General features: G+C 30.1%; 1 protein-coding gene across 1 annotated transcript; it reads left to right on the top strand.

Moving 5' to 3' along the window:
* The first annotated feature begins 12,639 nt into the window (after positions 1-12,639).
* LOC106763187 (transcriptional regulator STERILE APETALA) lies at positions 12,640-17,460 on the top strand. The gene is made up of 2 exons (XM_014647398.2): positions 12,640-13,398; positions 16,149-17,460. Exons 1-2 carry the CDS (start codon positions 13,132-13,134, stop codon positions 17,280-17,282), a joined length of 1,401 nt encoding a protein of 466 aa, XP_014502884.1. The 5' UTR covers positions 12,640-13,131; the 3' UTR covers positions 17,283-17,460.
* Positions 17,461-18,030: the final 570 nt, after the last annotated feature.

The following is an 18,030-nucleotide window of genomic DNA, read 5'->3' as shown; positions in this document are numbered from 1 at the left end:
CTTAAAATATATTGATATTTATATAAAGACTAATAGAAAGTATGATTTGTTTTGGTCTCAACTCAAATCTATATTCTGATCATAGTGATATTAATGCATTTTTGTGATAGTAAATTCACATTAAACATTGCACCATAACTATAATCTGTTTTAGAAAAAAATTTCAAAACTAATCACACACACATAAATAGTATATATAAACATACTTCTTAAAAAGATATATAATTTAGCAAGCAATGTATTTGTACCATTCAATTAATATGTAAATAAGATGATAATTGAATACATCTTAAATTTAGTATAAGTATAACCTTATCAAAGTTCAATCTCATGACATCTCACAATTTTGTTTCTCTAATAATATAGCATTTACCTTAAAATAAAAAACTGATTGAGTTTTATAAAATTTGTGGAACATCTTATTTATGAGAACAATCTTTTATCGTATATATGTTTCTTGAGAAAAATAGGATTTGATTAAAGTTATCATTTTCTTTTTCAATTCAAAATGAATGTTGTATATCATTTCAGAGATTCTACAATAATAAATGTTTTGTTAATGTGGATGAAATTAGTTTTTTTTTTCTTTATTGAATTAATTATATTAATTTAATGTATATTAAAAAAATTAAAAAATGTGAATTGTAATTTAACAAATCATATTTAACACTTCTTATGATTTTTTTTCTTCCAAAGTATGATATATGGTATTGATATTATCTAAATTTTTCTAGAATACAATTCTATACCAACATAATAACATTCACCATTCCCCAAATATTACTAGAATGTTTAGTCATAAGTGTAGCAGTGACAACCTTATTCACTGAGAAGGTGTGACATCTGATAGACAAGAGAAAAAGATCTTTGGACTAAAAATTAATCACTTTAAACTTACAATGAAAATCAAAGAAATTGAAACAGTTTCTTCTCTATTTATTTTTTATTTATTTATATGCTTTCGTTTAATTATTTTCCTTTCTTTCATTATCATCTGAAACTTTCAGCATACATACTGTATAAGACAGGTTTAGTGAAGACGAAAATGGAAGTATTTTGCTATTATATATAGAATTAAGGAAGAGATGTGAATAAGAAGAAGTGTTGGTGGTACTAAGCAATGAAATTCTCAGCTTAAATAAAAAAATATAAAAAAACAGGAAAATAATTGTTTATTGAAAGTTGAATTAAAAGTATAAAATTGATTTAAAATTATAAAAATATTGAAAAGGAAAGATAATATATTTTGAGGTTGAGTGACCTTACTAAACCTTTTTCCTTTGACCATTTCTACTTTGACTTCAGCTTTTCTCTGTGAATGGACTGAAATATGATATCTGTGTTGGTCTGTAGTCTGTTCTGATTTTGAATGTTCATAGTGCATGTAAACATTGTACTTGATGTACCTTAACCTGTAACATGAATTCAATTCAATAGTATCAACAATTTATGTAACTGTCATTTTTGCTCTTCCTAACAACAAACCAGTACTATAAATTTCCCTCCCAATTAATACTTTCTTCTTAAGTACAAAGATTATTACTTTTTAAACCCAACAGTACCATCATCTCTATTTCTTTTCTACTTCATAATCAAATATTAATATTTTTTTATTATCAACAATTTTACTTTAATGAAATTCATCAATATAATTAATGAAACATATTTTAAAACTATTTTATTCTTGAAAAAACAAAAAGTAGTGCTGTGTTTCCGTGTACCATGTAGAAGTTGTAGTTACTTTATTTTATTAAAGTAAAGTCTTGGGTATGCTACTATCACTACATTGACTAATAAACTGGTGAAAAAATAAAAGAGTGTTGTTCACGTAACTTAGAGAAAATCATAGTACAACAATATTCTAGTTTTAGCTAGGCTATTACCACTAAATGACAAAAACTTATCATTGTGCGTAGAACTGATGAAAATGACTATGTGGTTATGAAAACATTTGATACTTTACATTCATACACAATGGAAAAATAAATCTTAAAATTTTCATTTACAGATAATACTTTAAAAGTGGTTTTGTCATGTAGCCGTTTTATATAAGTTAAAGGTTTCTCCTATGTAGACACAATAAAAGTAGAACTTTTTGTCCATGCTTAATACCCAAATGCATGAACCTGATATGATAAAATATAGTTTTATTCCTTGAAATTTTAAAATAATTTAATTATAATTTGATATGTCAATTTATAATTAATTTTGTAGGATTAAGAGATTTAAAATTTACTTTTTTTCTTAGTGTTTCTTGAATCTATCTATCAAATCATCCATTAACTTTTAATTTCATATAAAAATAAGGATATACTTTATGTAAAGAATGTGAGTAAAAAGTTTCGTATTAATCACATATAAGTAGATTTGAGATATAAATAGACTTTATCTTAGAACTTCATTTTAAAATTAAACTAAACTTAAAGCATATATTTATTAAAACTTAAAGCAAATATTAAACAAAGAAAAAGTTTGATTATTAAAATGAGAATTGATTTTTGAGAAGATGATGATATGAAGAAGGGAGAGAAAAAGAGACAGAAGCTGACAGCTCTACTACTGCTCTCTAGTGCCTAGTCTCTCCTTCTGCTGTGGTTGCAGCTGCTTTTGCCTGCCTTCTTCTGCCATAGGCATAGCTGCTTGCCAGCCACCCAGTTCTGCTTTCCTTTCTGCCATCCATGGCTTCCATTGCCTCACCTTGGCACTCCCTTCAAGACATCTATGTATTACATGTTATGTTTCTTTTTCTCTCTCTTTAATGTTTTAAATTTCCATAGAAACAAACAACAAGAAGAAAGAAGAGTGGTGTTGTTCTGTTTGCCCACGTGATTAAGAATTTAAGACCAGAATCTTGCATGCCTGCATTTTTTTGGACTTAAATGTTCCTCTTCTTCTGATCGCCATTCTCTCTTCTTCCTCTTTACCATTTGCCTCTCACCTCTTCCACCACCACTCACACCTCTAACACCCACCAACCCATCTCAGCATTTAATTTTTTCATACAGGAGACAGCTCAATATATTACCCCTACATTAAATACTTATTTATTGATTACATAATAAAAATAAATTATCATTAGTGATCTAAGAGATAGACTTTAAAATATGATTTTTTTTTCCTGTTTGACTTGGATGGTTTTTATATAGATTAGAAAATAAAGTATAATTCTTATAATTAAAATACGATAATAAAATAAATTAACAAAGTGAAATAAGTTTATCAACATATTAGATATTGATTTGGATGCACATAATGAAATTAGACGGAGATTGTGACGTTGTTTAAACACAAAGAAGCAAAGATACTGTGATTCACATTTATAGGTTGCATTTGTTATGTTTGAACAATTATGCACACTTCCTTGTAGCACAAAACATCCTCTTTCCTTTATGTTTGTGAGACTTGTTTTGGTCACTTTTTATAATCAATTATTCGTTTCTTTTATGAAGCATTATGTAGGATAGGAGACATGCCTAAGTACAGTTGCAGAGAAATATAGTTACTATTGTTTTGTTTTCTGTCTTTTTATAATTTGAATCAGTAATATTTAAACTTTTAGTCCTTAATCAATTTTATTGTTAATTTCTTTTTTTATGTTTCCTTTGTCTTAAAAGAGGTATTTTTTATATTTAATAATTACACAATTCTTATTTTATTTCATTTTTTTTTTTAAATATGTGACAACTAGTATTGATTATTTGAAAAGAGATTATTCTCATTGACTTTATAGAATTAAGACTTAGTTGCTCAATATTTATTGTCTCCCACAGCTTTTCATCCGCAACAAATAAAATAAGTTAAATATTTGAAACATCCAATCAGATATAAGACAAGTTTGTTAACTTTAAATAGTTTTATTTTATTTATTTTACAATAAAATTTATTTTTAATATGTATAAAATACAATAAAAACATATTTAAGAATACAAACTTCAACTATTGTGTAATTATTAAAAAAAATCAACTCTAAGATTTCACATTCATTCTAAAAATTCTAAAAAAGTAATACAACAATAGTCTATTGTTTTCATTTTATTTGTCATATATTAAAAGTGAAATTAAATTTTAATACCAAACTTATTCTCATAACTTCTTTTTTATTCCAACCAATCCAATCCAGTACTTTATTCACATTACTTAAGTAGACCACATACATTATTGTAACTTAAGCATGCAATTTGTTAGACTAAAGATGAAATATAAATTTAATTTAATTATCATTTTTAAATTACTATGTAGTCTTATGTGCACTTATGTCATCTTATAAAATTAAGGGCTTTTATGATTCCAGTTGGATCAAATTATATGACAAACTCATTTTCCAACCCAATAAAAATATTAGTAAGTTTATATTTATCTTTTTATTACTAGACACAACTGAAGTATAAGACTAGGTCTTAAATGATGTCACGCCTCTCAAGAATTGTTCCAATTAAACAGTTTTTTAGAACTTCTAGGTGTTTAACGTCTTTATTATTTAAGAGCTTCTTTTCTTAAACAAAAAATTTCAACTATAAGAAATTTTTTTGATATGTGAATTATGGAAGAAAGTATATATTAAACAAATATTTATGATGTAAGAAAATTTATTTAACTTTGTTAATTATCTAAGTGATTAAACTAATATATCAAGTAATAGGAAAATAAATGAGAGTTTATTGGATTGTTATAGCATATGTTGAGTTTTGAATGAGTAAATTGAATAGTATGCTATAACAATTTATTTGCTTTCATTATTAGAAATAGTTAAAATTAATGAACTAATTGTTTATCCATAATGATAATTATACGAAATTAATGAAAATTAATTTAAAAAAATATATTGGAAATAGTTAATTTGTTTATTATGTTTGGGAGAGTTGGTTCCAGGTTGGATCTCCCATGACTATGGAAGGTGGTCTCAGCATCACGAGATGCATTTCTGATTGGGTGGTCAAAACTCCAGTGATCATATTTTGATTCTTTTCAAATCAAACAACGATTTGATGGTCACATAAAAAGATAAACACTTTATACACATCACTGCACTCGACTCTATCCAATATCGTACTTTCCTTTGCACACAATAATATACTTTTCATTCACAAAATAAACAAATAATGTTTTTTTACTTTCCACACCCGTGATTCCAGATATAATGCTCTCCTTCTAATTATAAAACATTCAATACCTTTACACACAAAAAACATACTAAACTTTTAAAGTTTACCTCCATAATCAATAGTTGATTATAATAGAAAATTAACACTAATTATTGATGTTGAGATGCATACCATCACTTGACTTATTGCATAAACTCACAGTCTTGTATAAATCACTTAAAAAGTATAACATTTCCTCCTTTTAATGATAACTTATGGATAAAAAAAGTTACAAAATACTTAATTTTTATGTACCAAATTTTAAATTTTGACCTATATTTGAGTAACCAATTAAAATCTTAACACCACTACCTTATACATATAATAAATATAATTATTTAACCATGACAATACTAACATAAAATCACTAAAAAAGTAAAATCTATCAAAACGTGATGTATATTTTGAAATTACTAAGAACATTTAGATTTATGTTCTAATAAAAAATTGAAACATATACACATTTTTCTACTTCGATGGTCAAAGAATGTGTGCTTAAAAGTTTTCATTAGTTTCAAAAATGTTATTGGTATTTTTTATTTAAATTTTGGACAAAGATTTAGTCTTTAGTTATTTATTAAACCAAAACCTAATTAGGCTCCAATTTTGAAAATAATTTAAGCCTAAACATCTATATAGTGTTGTTTTTTCTGAAATTTTACATTTGCGTTAAGCATTTTATAAGAAATTGTTTTTCTCTCCTTTATCAGTCTTTCTTCATTCTTTCTTTTTCTTTTGTGCTTGAACACCTTCCACCTAAAGTTGTTCAACTGAAGTTGCCGTCATTGCTCAACATTGAGTGAATGGTGAATAAGTTTTCTTTTTTTCCATTTGATTTGTTCTCTTGCATTTGTCGTTGAGTTTATGTTTTTCGTCTCCACAATGACAAAGGTGACCCACATGGTCTTAATTGAGATTTCTGGTTATCCTAATTTTGACAAATTGAAATTTTTTATTACTCTAATTTTTGTATATTAAGATTTTTGGTTGGAATAGGATTTTTGTAATATGGAATTTTGCAACATGGACTAGATTTTCAATGTAGAGGTGAAGATAGTGGATTTCATGCCTTTGGTTTTTATTTTTATTTTTTTGTATAGAAGTGAGAATATGATTGAGAAAACAAATGTTAATGAAGATAGGATGTTAAGGAATATGAGAAAGAACAAAATCAGAAATAGAAGAGAAAACTCGAAACAATGAGAAAAAAGGAATTCAACTTCTATTTTAGTAGGTTTAATTCATGATCGAAACAAAAAATCTATCTTTCTTTTATTTAGATGATATGTTTTGATTATTAAACTGAATATTCAAAATAACTAATGTTAAATATTTTCTATAGAAGAATGTATAAACAAACATAATATCATATATTCAATGTAACTCAATAATACACGTAATTTATTTTATTTTCATAGTTTTTAGTCATACAAACTCAATATGTTTTCATATTTTCTTTTTCTAAAAAAACATATTCATTGTCTATTTAATTTAATTTCGAATCTTAAATATTTATGATGAAAACTTAATCAATCATTTCAAATAATACTTAGTTTTATGTGTATTGGGATAAAATAGCTAAAGTAATTGTTATTTCTTACTCTAAAGTTAATTAAAAAGATAAAATGACATTTTTAAATTTAGAAGAATTAAAAAAAGAAGCTTACAAGAATTATAGACAAATTTATTTATTTCATAGGGATTAATATTAATGATTTTATTTTATATTACTTTACAATAGTTAAAATATTATTATATATAAAGTTATTTTTTTTATCCTTATTAATTCAGGTATCTTCCATTTTATTAACATATGTTTGGTAATCAAGAAAAAACAAAGGAACAAAATATAGACAATTAAATAAATTTAAAAAAAAAAAGTATTTGTACCGTTATTAGAAAGGGAATTGTCAAAAGGTCCACGCAACCTCGTCTCTCACAGTTTATCTGTTTTTAGTAAAAACAAAAAATGCAAGAAAATAATATCGAGCAAGTAAAATATTAATTTGTTTTTATATTTATAAAATTTTAGTAGTATATTTATTTTCCATTTTTACTAAAATAATTTTTTTTATCTTCCATCTTCTTTTTGTTTTTTTTTCTCCTTTCCTTTCTTTTCCAAGTGAAATAAAATTGTAGAATAAAAAACAAAAGCACTGTAGGATAAAATAAAAGGCCAATGATATTTTTATAATAAAAGAAAATCTTATAAGAAAAAAAAAACTAGCTAGAAAATGGATTTCCAATTGCACCAATATAACTTATAAGTTCAATTCGATTATTAAAACAAAAACACGGTATAACAAAATAAAAGGTTAATATTTATACAATGAAAAAAAATCTTAGAATTTAAAAGAAAGATACTAGTTTGAGGATTCAATTTCTAATTGAACCACTGTAATCACTGAGCTCAATTCGATTACTTAATATCTATATATTTTTCTATTGTGAGTTTCTTTTTATATATAAAATATTTTATTACACATTTTATTTATATATATCAATTCTAAAACATGGACTTATAAATCATATAACATCCTTCACATTCTTTTAAAACCAAATGTACTGGATGGACCCAACGATTTAAGAGTCGTCTCGAAAATACCACGTCAAATAGATTGGACAATTGAGAAATTGTCTGGAAAAGATATTACCGAACGACTTTTAGTGGACGGCCAGTCATAATTTTTGGTTTAGAACGAAATTAAGGTAAGACGAGATTAGGGTTAGAGAACGCCGTAATTAAGATTATGTTAATCATAAGCCCACGATAAAAAACTATAAATACAACAAAGATATGAAGTAGGTGGTTCACATTTACAGTACATTTATTACTGTCCTAGATTTAATGAGTGAACTGTATATTGACTTGAACGTCAAAACACCTTTAGTAAATAACTGACTGAACGGTATTCTAAGGAGACAAAGAGATCCAGTGGTGACACCAGACAGCCTAGAAGACAAATTATAAAGATGTTGATGGTAGCTCGACTTCAACTAAAACACCAAATATATTTTCATAATAATATTTGAAGACAATAACACAGAGGTTTATTCTTCTTTGAAAAAATAAGACAATGAATACAAAGTATTAAAAAAATTTCTCATTTGGTGTAAAAAAGAAAGAAACAAAAATAACGTGCACAAAGCTTCATTAAATCCTACCAATATTAATATTAATATATACTAAAAATTATACAGTGTTAGTACAGATACTGGTATGCTACTGTACGTATAGTGTATGTATGCTTTACCTGAAGATTTATGTAGGATCTAAAGCTGCTTGAATGGTAACTTTCTGACGTACTTTCTCTGTTACTTTCACTATTTTCCATTGTGTACCTTTTGTTTTTGGGGTTTTATTCTTTTCAATTCTATACTCTCAATAGTAATCAACAAATATATCAACTGGATAACCTAAAAAATATTACACTGTCTCGCCAGCCAGGTTATATACGATTACCTTTTCTTTTTTTAGCCACCTTCGATTTTATAACATTTTTTTATTCAATTAAACATTATATAAAAAATAAACTATTTTTATTTAGAAAATATATATTCTCGTCAACATGAATAAAATATACAAAAATGTGGATTAGATATGAAGGTAACATTTTAAAAAAAAGGGTCTTAAAATTGATGTAAAACTGACAAAAAATTCTATTAAGACAAAGGTACAATATAAGAGAGACTATCCTAGGCATGCGTGTGTGAAGTTGGAAGGAAGGATGATAATATTGTTCAAATTGTGAGTACACTACAATAATTCTTTTAATTTTTGATAAAACTTTATAATAAATTTATTGATAAAATAGAATTTGTTGACGGTGACAGAGTTTGCTTATGAAAATAAATTTGTCAATATATTGAAATTTGAATCATGACAATTCAAACGTTATTTACTTTATCCAACCTTTATCACTAGACAATTAATACTATTTATAAATTCAACTAATATAACATTACATGCTTAAAGAGTATATTAGAAAATATATATATTAATAGTTTTTGAGTCTTTCTAAATTTAAATACAAATATAAGTAAAATAACAATCAAAGTCTAATAACATATAAAATTTATTAATTTAACTATATTAATATTATTTCTTATAAAATTATGTGGCATAAGATTTGTCTCGACAAACGAATAAAAAGGAATTGATATATATCGACGAAAAATTGCATTACGATAATGTTGAAGAAGATTCGCGATGGTATGCGAATGAGATCCTATTATTAGATTCTTCCAATTTGGCAATGCATCGGGACAAAGGTGAGCATAGAACATTGAATCAAGTATCTCACTTTGGAAAAGTTATTTTAGACCATTGGATTTTTTCTTTTTTTATAGACTCAACATTAATGTGTCTACAATTCAGTTCAAAAAAAATAAGGAAAACATTATGTTTTATAGGTGTTTTTGTTACATTAGAGAAACATAAATTTTAATATTTTTTATGTGCATTTTCATTATCTTTAATGATCCATGAAATATTTTTCACTCACCTTAAACTAATTAAAGAACGTAGATTTTTTGGGGTTGGGAATGGAAGCTAGAAATAATATTTGTCCTTGAATAGAAAATTGAGAAGGGGACAAAGAGCAGAGGATAAAGATGTTATTCTATTCAAAAGTTTCAAAGAATAAAAGGTAAAGGTGATAGGATTAGAATCTTGACTTCACGAAGATTTTGTAATGATGTAAAAGGGAAGAGACTGGGTCCAATAACGGACTTGAATAAGTAAAAAGGTCCAACACTTTTTTCATTCTAAAGGTTATATAGTAACATTCAATTGAAACCTTATCTCATGAACATAAGTAAATAAGGTACAGAAAAAATTAGGAGCATTACCATAAATTTGGAAACCTTTGTTTAAGAAAACGACCCTTTGAGGTTGTTGTTCTTTTGGCTGTTGTGCATGTGCTTATTACATTCCTCAGGTAATGGACTGTCTTATCACATACATCAGGTAATTGAACGTCAGTTTGTAGCAGATACGACGTCTATGATGTCATAGATGTTGCCTGATATCGAAATGGACGTCTAGTTTTCTAATTTATTTACGATAATGCTACCGTACAGTAATAAACGTCAGATTTTTACGGAACAGACGTTTAAGAGATAACGTTAAACAGCGTTTTTACACTAGTGTTTTGGGAGTTGTGCATGTGCTTGTAACATGAACAGGTGAAAAAAATGGAAGTATATGATTGAAAAACATAACTTTTTGTTTTGTGGGTATAGATTGTATAGTGGATTATGAAGGGTCATAATAGTGGCACAAAAATGAGGGACAATGAATTCACGCTCACTTTTGTTTTTGCGTTTATTGCTCTGACCATCCAAGATTTTCTCTGCTTCGAAACATTCAGGGAAAAAGGCAATGTTCACTAGAGACTAGTGTCTCCTTTCCCTCAATGATCACAATACAATGCATTGGATTCAATCAGGTTTATGCTTTATTTGGCACACATATACATATATATGTATAAGTGGAATGAAAGAGGACAGAAAAAGGCTAATCACTTTTGAAATATATATTATCTTTCATATAGAATCTTTAAATTTAATATTTGTAAATAATTTTTATTTTCTTTTTATATTATTTGACTTTCTTATTTCTATTATTATTACTGTTAATACTGTTAAAAAAACCTAATGTAAAGAACTCGTCATTGTCTAATTCAACAAATCAACCTAGCCAGTGCTGTAATTCAATATGTTTTGGGTATTTGTTCAAGAATTTTGAATAAATATAAAAGTTATTTATAGCAAAAAAATGTTGAAGTAAATATTAGTAATTTCACTTTGAAACATGTGTTTTATGATTATTTAGATGGTGATATCCATGAAGATGAAAGAGTGAATGAAGGAAATTATTCTAATGCTACATCTAATAACCTTGAAAAGGGGAATGATGAACATTGAACGTAAAAATTATGACGAAGGTGATTTTTAATTTTTTAAATTTAGTATTGTAGTGATTGAATAAATTTTATGAATAAAAATTATTTAATATATGAACATGTTTTGATATATTATGAAAAATTTAAATGTTATAATAAAATAAGTGATAAATCAGACAGAATGTTGTAATAAAATAAGTAACAAAGAAGTCAAATGTAATAAAATAAGTAATAAATCAATCAAATGCAGGATGTTATGATAAAATAAATGACAAATGAGTCAAATGCAGACAGAATGTTGTAATAAAATAAGTGATAAATAAGTCAAATGCAGAAAGGATGTTGTAATAAAATAAGTGAAAAATCAGTCAAATGCAGACATAATGATGTATTAAAATAAGTGACAAATTAATCAAATGCAGCCAAACATACCAACAACTTGGTAATCCGTCTGGCAGTAAGCCTGTCTAACAGGCCGACTGCCAGCCTAACAGGCCGATTGGCCCAACACAATCTAGGTTAAGTGGTAGACTAGCTCAATCCAGTTTATTTTTGACAAATCAAAGTTAAACTGAACTTATACAATTTAGGTTGACTCGTTTTGTCACTCATAACTAATATCATTTAAACAATGATGAATTAAAATTTATTAAGTCTTTTCTTTTTTTTATCTCTAAATAATATTAATACCTATGAATTTATTATCCTTTAAATAATATTAACATTAATTTAACATAAAATCACATTTTTTTTTCTAAAAAATATAGAGGCCTTATTAAAAATAATAAAAAAATATAAATAAAACATTAAATCAGTAAACTAAAATTATATTAAATCTCATAAAAACATGCAAAAGTTTAATTCAATGTGATTCTAACACATGATTGAATTTCAATTATATCCTCTTAATCTACTTTAAACTCAGCCTAAGGCTAAAAAGGACGACTTTTTTTAGTTTAAAGAGTGAAAACGAATCATCTGAACCTGTTTATTCTACACTAAACAAAACAAATAAAAATAACCTATTTACATATACCAGTCATCAAACTTATCCAAACATCTCATTTAAAATAAATTTAGTTGCAGACAAAATATGACACGATAATTATTTTATGATTTAGAAAAGCAAAGTGTGGTTGTGTTGTGAGCAGGCAAAAGAAAAACAAATAATAGTGCAACAGTTCCATTCAATTATTATTTAAATCTACATGGATAAAACAAAACCCCACCTCCAGACTCTCTCTCACATGATAATTTAATCATAAAGTATTTGAAAATGAATTAATCTAGACAGTCGCCAAGTCTAGTTTAAAAACAATAAAATTGACCAATGAAAATAAGTTTCCTTAAAAGTAATAAATAAATTAATTTAAGCAATCGAAAAATCCACTTCAGACAAAGTAGAAGAAGAGAAATATATATAATTTTTTTAGTATTTTAATACCTTTTACGTATCATTCTAATATTAATTTATAATTCATGATGATTTTTATAATTATTATTATATATTATAAAGTTATTTTCAAAGTATGATTATATATATATATATATATATATATATAGACAGAGAAGAAGAGGGTTTGAGGAGGACCACCACCACGTAGCATTTTAAGTATGTTTGAAAACACCTGAAGACAATGGTACCAGTGGAGTTGCCATAGCTGGATTGAAAACCAGCCCAAAGCAGTCCCTGCATTGCAGCACGGGAACATCTCCAGAAACCACAAAAAAATATCATTAATGTAAAAAGGATCAGCTTGGAGAAGGAGATAGTGTAAATAATATATTAGATTTATTTGGAAAATTGTTTTATTTATGGTAGAAAAGAAAAGAAAAGAAAAAGAAAATAAAAAAAAGAAAGAAAGAAAGAGAGAAAAGGATGTGTGTGAGAGAGGTTTGGTTTAAAAGTGAGATAAACGGAAGCTAAAGGGAAACACAGACACATATGATATAACCAAGAATTCCCAGACATCTCCTTTTGGGTCCCTCACTTTGTGTCCTTATCTTCTACCTTTTTGTCCTTGTTCCTTTCCGGTCTGGTCCTCCTTCCCCACTTTTATAGCCACCACCCACTTCACTCACTCATGTCTTCTACTACTTCTTCTTCTTCCTCGTCATCATCGTCATCATCAACTTCAGCCCCATATGATGTTGTTGCTGCTCCTGATATCCCTGGCCCTAGTACTAGGAGACCCGCTCAATTTGAAGGCCCTTCCTCCTCTCGTCAACGTCCTATGAATGAGGTATTGCCTGCGCCTTTTCTTGAAGCTTTGGCCAACCAGCTCGCCATTGATGTTGCCAACTACAATGGACGTCTTGCTGCTTCTGAGGCCCTTGCACATTTTTTTCGGGTATTTTTTTTTTTTTTTACCTTTTTTCCTTCATCTCCATCTTCATCTTCCTCTTTACCCCTCGTTTCGCTTTTGCTATAAAAAACATGCAATCATTGTTCACATTGCCTGTGTTTGCTTTGCTAAATCTGACCAAGGATTCTCAGTTTGCTTAAAATGAAGATTTGTAGAATCTTCAGCATGTGTAACTGATAGCTTTTTCAGTTCCGTAACTGGACAAAATATTGGTCAAGTCAAACATGAATCTAGCATTGCAACCTGCAGACGCTGATTCCTTTTTATTTTCAATAAATATCAACACCATGGACTAAATTATATTATTTCTATATATTATTATTTTCATTATATCCACATCCCTCTTTTTTATGTTCATGCGGCGATCTTTTTTTCCTGTGTTTAAAGTTTAGAGGCAAAGATTCAGCCGAATGGATAGGAGACATGAGTACCGATTTAGGTTTTAAGTTTTAGATGCTTCAAGCATCCGAGAAGAAACTGTTCCTTGAAAGCACTTTACGTGTGTCTTTTTCAAACCAATGTGTGTGTCCCTTTCAAAAAAGGGTGTATTTTTCTTCTTTGCAACGTTTGTTCTCTCTTCCCCTTCAAAAATGTCTAGTTTTGGATCTCCTTTTCACAAACCAATCAAAATGCTCACACTGCCTTCGATTTGCTGTTTCCCTTTCTCGGCATGAATCCTTTTTGACTGAGCTTTTTTCCTGCTATCTAGGCTAGAAGATCCATTGCATGCCTTTTTTTCATCTCAAAATATGTAGATACCAGTTTTTTTTTTCTTTTGTTTGAAAAGAAGTTGCTTTCTTAAACAATAACACAAGGATGGAAGCATAAATAGTTATTAATGTCTCATATCCAGCGTCCTTGCAAGTGTACCATTTCCATATATAGTCTGTTGCATATATATTTCGGAAGCACACCATTTCTTTTTCTTTATTTATTATCGAGATCAGTGAGAGAAGGTAACTGTCCCCAGCATTAAAATAATTAATCTTTTTCAATTTTTTTTTTTGTGTGTTCAAAGGACAACCTTTCTCGGTGTGCTTCGAATCGAAGCAATGGAAAACTGGAATTAGATTTCGTGTTACATTTATACCTACCGTGAAAATAATAAAAGTTTTCCTTTATTCATAAAACTAGAGAAGAGATTCATAGCTATTTTTATCAGTTAAGAGTACCCTTCTACTCTATTGGAAAAAACCAGTTGCATGATATTTGGTTGCAGGATAAGCCTTGCACCTTCTCAAATCTCAATTAGGGTTTGAATTTTTTAGTAATCGGTGATTAGTGGTTGGTTTAATATTTAATTTTATAATCTAAAAATGGGGTCAAAAAGCAGCTATTGTATAACGCCAAAAGGCACATGTAGCCCTATTCTTGTCGTGACGACACTCCATTCCTTTTGTTTCTATCTGGGAAGTTCACACCTATTATAATTTTAGTTTTCTTTCCCAATAAATAAAATAGTATCATATGCTGTACTATATACGTTATGATAATTACACACACACAACAAAGTTGGGACTTGGGAGATGGGGCATGCATATTGTTTAGTTGTACTTATAAACTATGACCCCTATATATAAAGGTGGATCTATTTGGATAAATATATGTACGAACGCCTGTTATATGAACAGAGTTTCATAATTAAAAACATATGAAGCTATGAAAGTTTGTTTTTTTCTTTTAAAAAGTGTTTGTTGTGAACCTTGTTTATGTGATGTTTTCTTTAACTGCTAAACAACAATAGTTTGTCCAAGAATTTGTTACTCAAGTTTATCTGGGTAGGATTGGACTGGTCTTTGTGGGCGTGAATAGAACTAGAGATTCGGTGTTTGGAACAAGACAGGCACTATTGGGCATACCTTTCTTGGAAATGAAAGTGAAATGTTTGTGGGAAAGCACGCTTTTCATACCATGTTTACATTTTACACACACATGCCTACACGAACAGGAACTAAGATATTGACTAGTTTCGTTATCTAGCCGTGTACCTGCAATGGACCACATAACAACACTGTATCTTCTTCTTCTTCTTTTTTCTCTAGGGCATGTTAATTAACCTCACCCTTTTGAACTGCATGATTGATATGTTATGGTGGTGGATGATGGCGAAGTATGTATGAAATGTAGGTGGCAGTGTATGTATGGATATTTGATACCATACGTAAAGTATGCTATATGGCAGAGGCATGATTATCTAAGATTCTGAAGTATCTAACTGAAAATAAGTACACTGACATGATAATAATGAAAATTAAATGGGTGTAATGTTGGTGATTTGAAGCTGATAATGTGGTCTCTAGTCCCGAGTATCTGTTTTCCTGCTACGCGATGTCATTGCTATGGTATGCTTGGTTCCTGACGCGAATGATGGTTACCTCTCTGCTCCATCCCAGCTAGCTGAGCTGAGTTTTAGCTTAGCTTAGCATAGCTACCTGCTTCTGCCATCTTCAATGTTTCTCTCTCCAGTCTTTCATCCATTGATACCTACTTATAGTTAACGAAAAGCAGGTAGAGATATAAGTGAACATTTCTTTTTGTTTTACGTGAGATTATGAAGAAAAGAATTTCTTGGCTTTCTATTTTTGTGGAAAAGAGTTCTAGGGACTTGCTCAATTTATCAATGCAGCTTTCGTGAAACGGAAAGCTATTTTAACTTAGAGCTAGGTTGGTTGGTTCATTCGGAGTTGGGTTGACAACGGTGGTGATGATTGAAAATTTGTGCATTGTGCATGCAGGTTTGTTCCACGTGGCGGGAGGTGTCGCGCTCGGATATGCTGTGGGAGCACCTCACGAGGCGCATCTGGCGAAGGACGTTCCGAGTGAGGGACACGTGGCACGCCGAGTACATCAACTGGCATCGGACGGCTACGAACTTCGAGACTGGAAGGCTGTCGTTTATGACTCCGCGCTTTGATCCTTCGGAGCATCGCCGGGGCTTGATCTGCCGCTGCCTCGCCCTTTCCGACACCCGCCTCGCGTGCGGCTTCGTAGACGGCACCGTGCGGGTCTTCGACCTCGAAACCTACGACCACGTCAGCACCTACCTGTCCGACCACGGCCACCTCTTCGGGCCCTACTCGCGCTCTGTCTCGGGAATCATTATCACCGACTCCGACATCACCTTCGCCAGGCTGGACGGGGACATCTACGTGGACGCTATCAACGTGCATGGGCAGAGCCAAGCGCGGCGGGCCGTGTCGGGATTCGTGATGAACAGCGGGGTCTTGGTCGCGTTCGCGGGAACGCGGCGGCGGTGGGTGGGCCTGTTCGCGGGGATAGCGGAAGGTGCGTTCCAGGTTTGGAACGCGGAGAGCGGGGAGCGCCTGTTCCTTGGGGGGACGTTAACTGATCCGGAAACGGTTATGGGGTGGCACATGCTGACGGAGTTGGTTGACCCGGTGGGGCGGGTGCGCGTGACGGAGGATGAGTTCGTGGTGGCATGCACTAGTTTGAGGCTGATCTGTTTCAACGCATGGAACCCGGAGGTTCTGCTGCGGGACGAGATGTCGGCGTCGGGGTTCGTGGTGAGTTCGATGGATGTGAGTTCGGAGGCGTTTGTGGTGGTGGAGCGTGATGGGGTGGGAACGGTTTGGCGCGTGAGGACGATGGAGTTGATGAGCCGGTTTGAGTTGAGGAGTTCGTGGGTTCGTGGGTTGTGGGGTTGCATGAACCTTGGGTACGTGGTAACCTATTCTCCTAACCCTAGGCCATTCTTGAGGGTTTGGAACATTGAGCAAGAGGAAGGACGACTGTGTGTGAGAGTGTTCCTGCGAGCAGGAGAGGTGAATAGCATGGTTGGTGATGACAGACACGTGGCTATCTCTTCCAACAACATTAATCTATTGGATTTTGGTGTACAGAATCCTTAGCCCTAGACTTAGACTTAGGTTTAGGTTTTTAGGATGTAGGAGAGTGTACTCTGATGCTATGTCCTCCCATTCATTCTATCTTTCCATTCCTTTTTGTACCTATTTCTTTAAATTCCCCTCCATTGTTACTCTTTCTTTTCTTCCGATGCATCTGCATATTTCATTGTTTAGTGAGTACAAAGACAAGCATGGGAATCCACCATGCATGTGCTCATTTGGATATTGCTTTTTATTCAACTGTTTTTTCTTTTTCATCTTAATATTATTTTTCTCTCATATCATATTATTTACCTCCTTCAGATTTTGCTGTCTGTGTTTTCTGGCAACAGATTGTATTTACTAGTAATAAATTACTTAATGGTTGTATAAATTAAGATAATGTTTTTTAAATAACGATATTAATTTTGCGTTTTAAGATAGTTATTTCATTATAATTGATTTTTGAAAGCTCCTGCATTACTTTCAAGACGTTATTGACTCTCTCTACTATGAATTTTCTGACTAATTAAAAATATTTGTTTTTGTTCAATTGCTTAAAACTAATCCCTCTAGTAACGTTATAGAAAAGAAAATATGGTTTCGTTTATAAAGCTTTTCATAGTTTCTATGGTTCCTAAAATTTATTGTCCTTCTATATCTATTATATTATTATTATTATTATTTCAACAATTTAATAACGTAATTAAATAATTAAATTATTTTTATAATTTTATGGGTTTTTAGTTTTTAATTTATGATTAAATTAAAA

The sequence above is a fragment of the Vigna radiata genome, chromosome 6 (assembly GCF_000741045.1).
Source record: "Vigna radiata var. radiata cultivar VC1973A chromosome 6, Vradiata_ver6, whole genome shotgun sequence".
In the NCBI taxonomy this organism is placed as follows: domain Eukaryota; kingdom Viridiplantae; phylum Streptophyta; class Magnoliopsida; order Fabales; family Fabaceae; genus Vigna; species Vigna radiata.
Note: the sequence above shows the minus strand (reverse complement) of the source record. Positions and strands in the feature narration are given on the sequence as shown.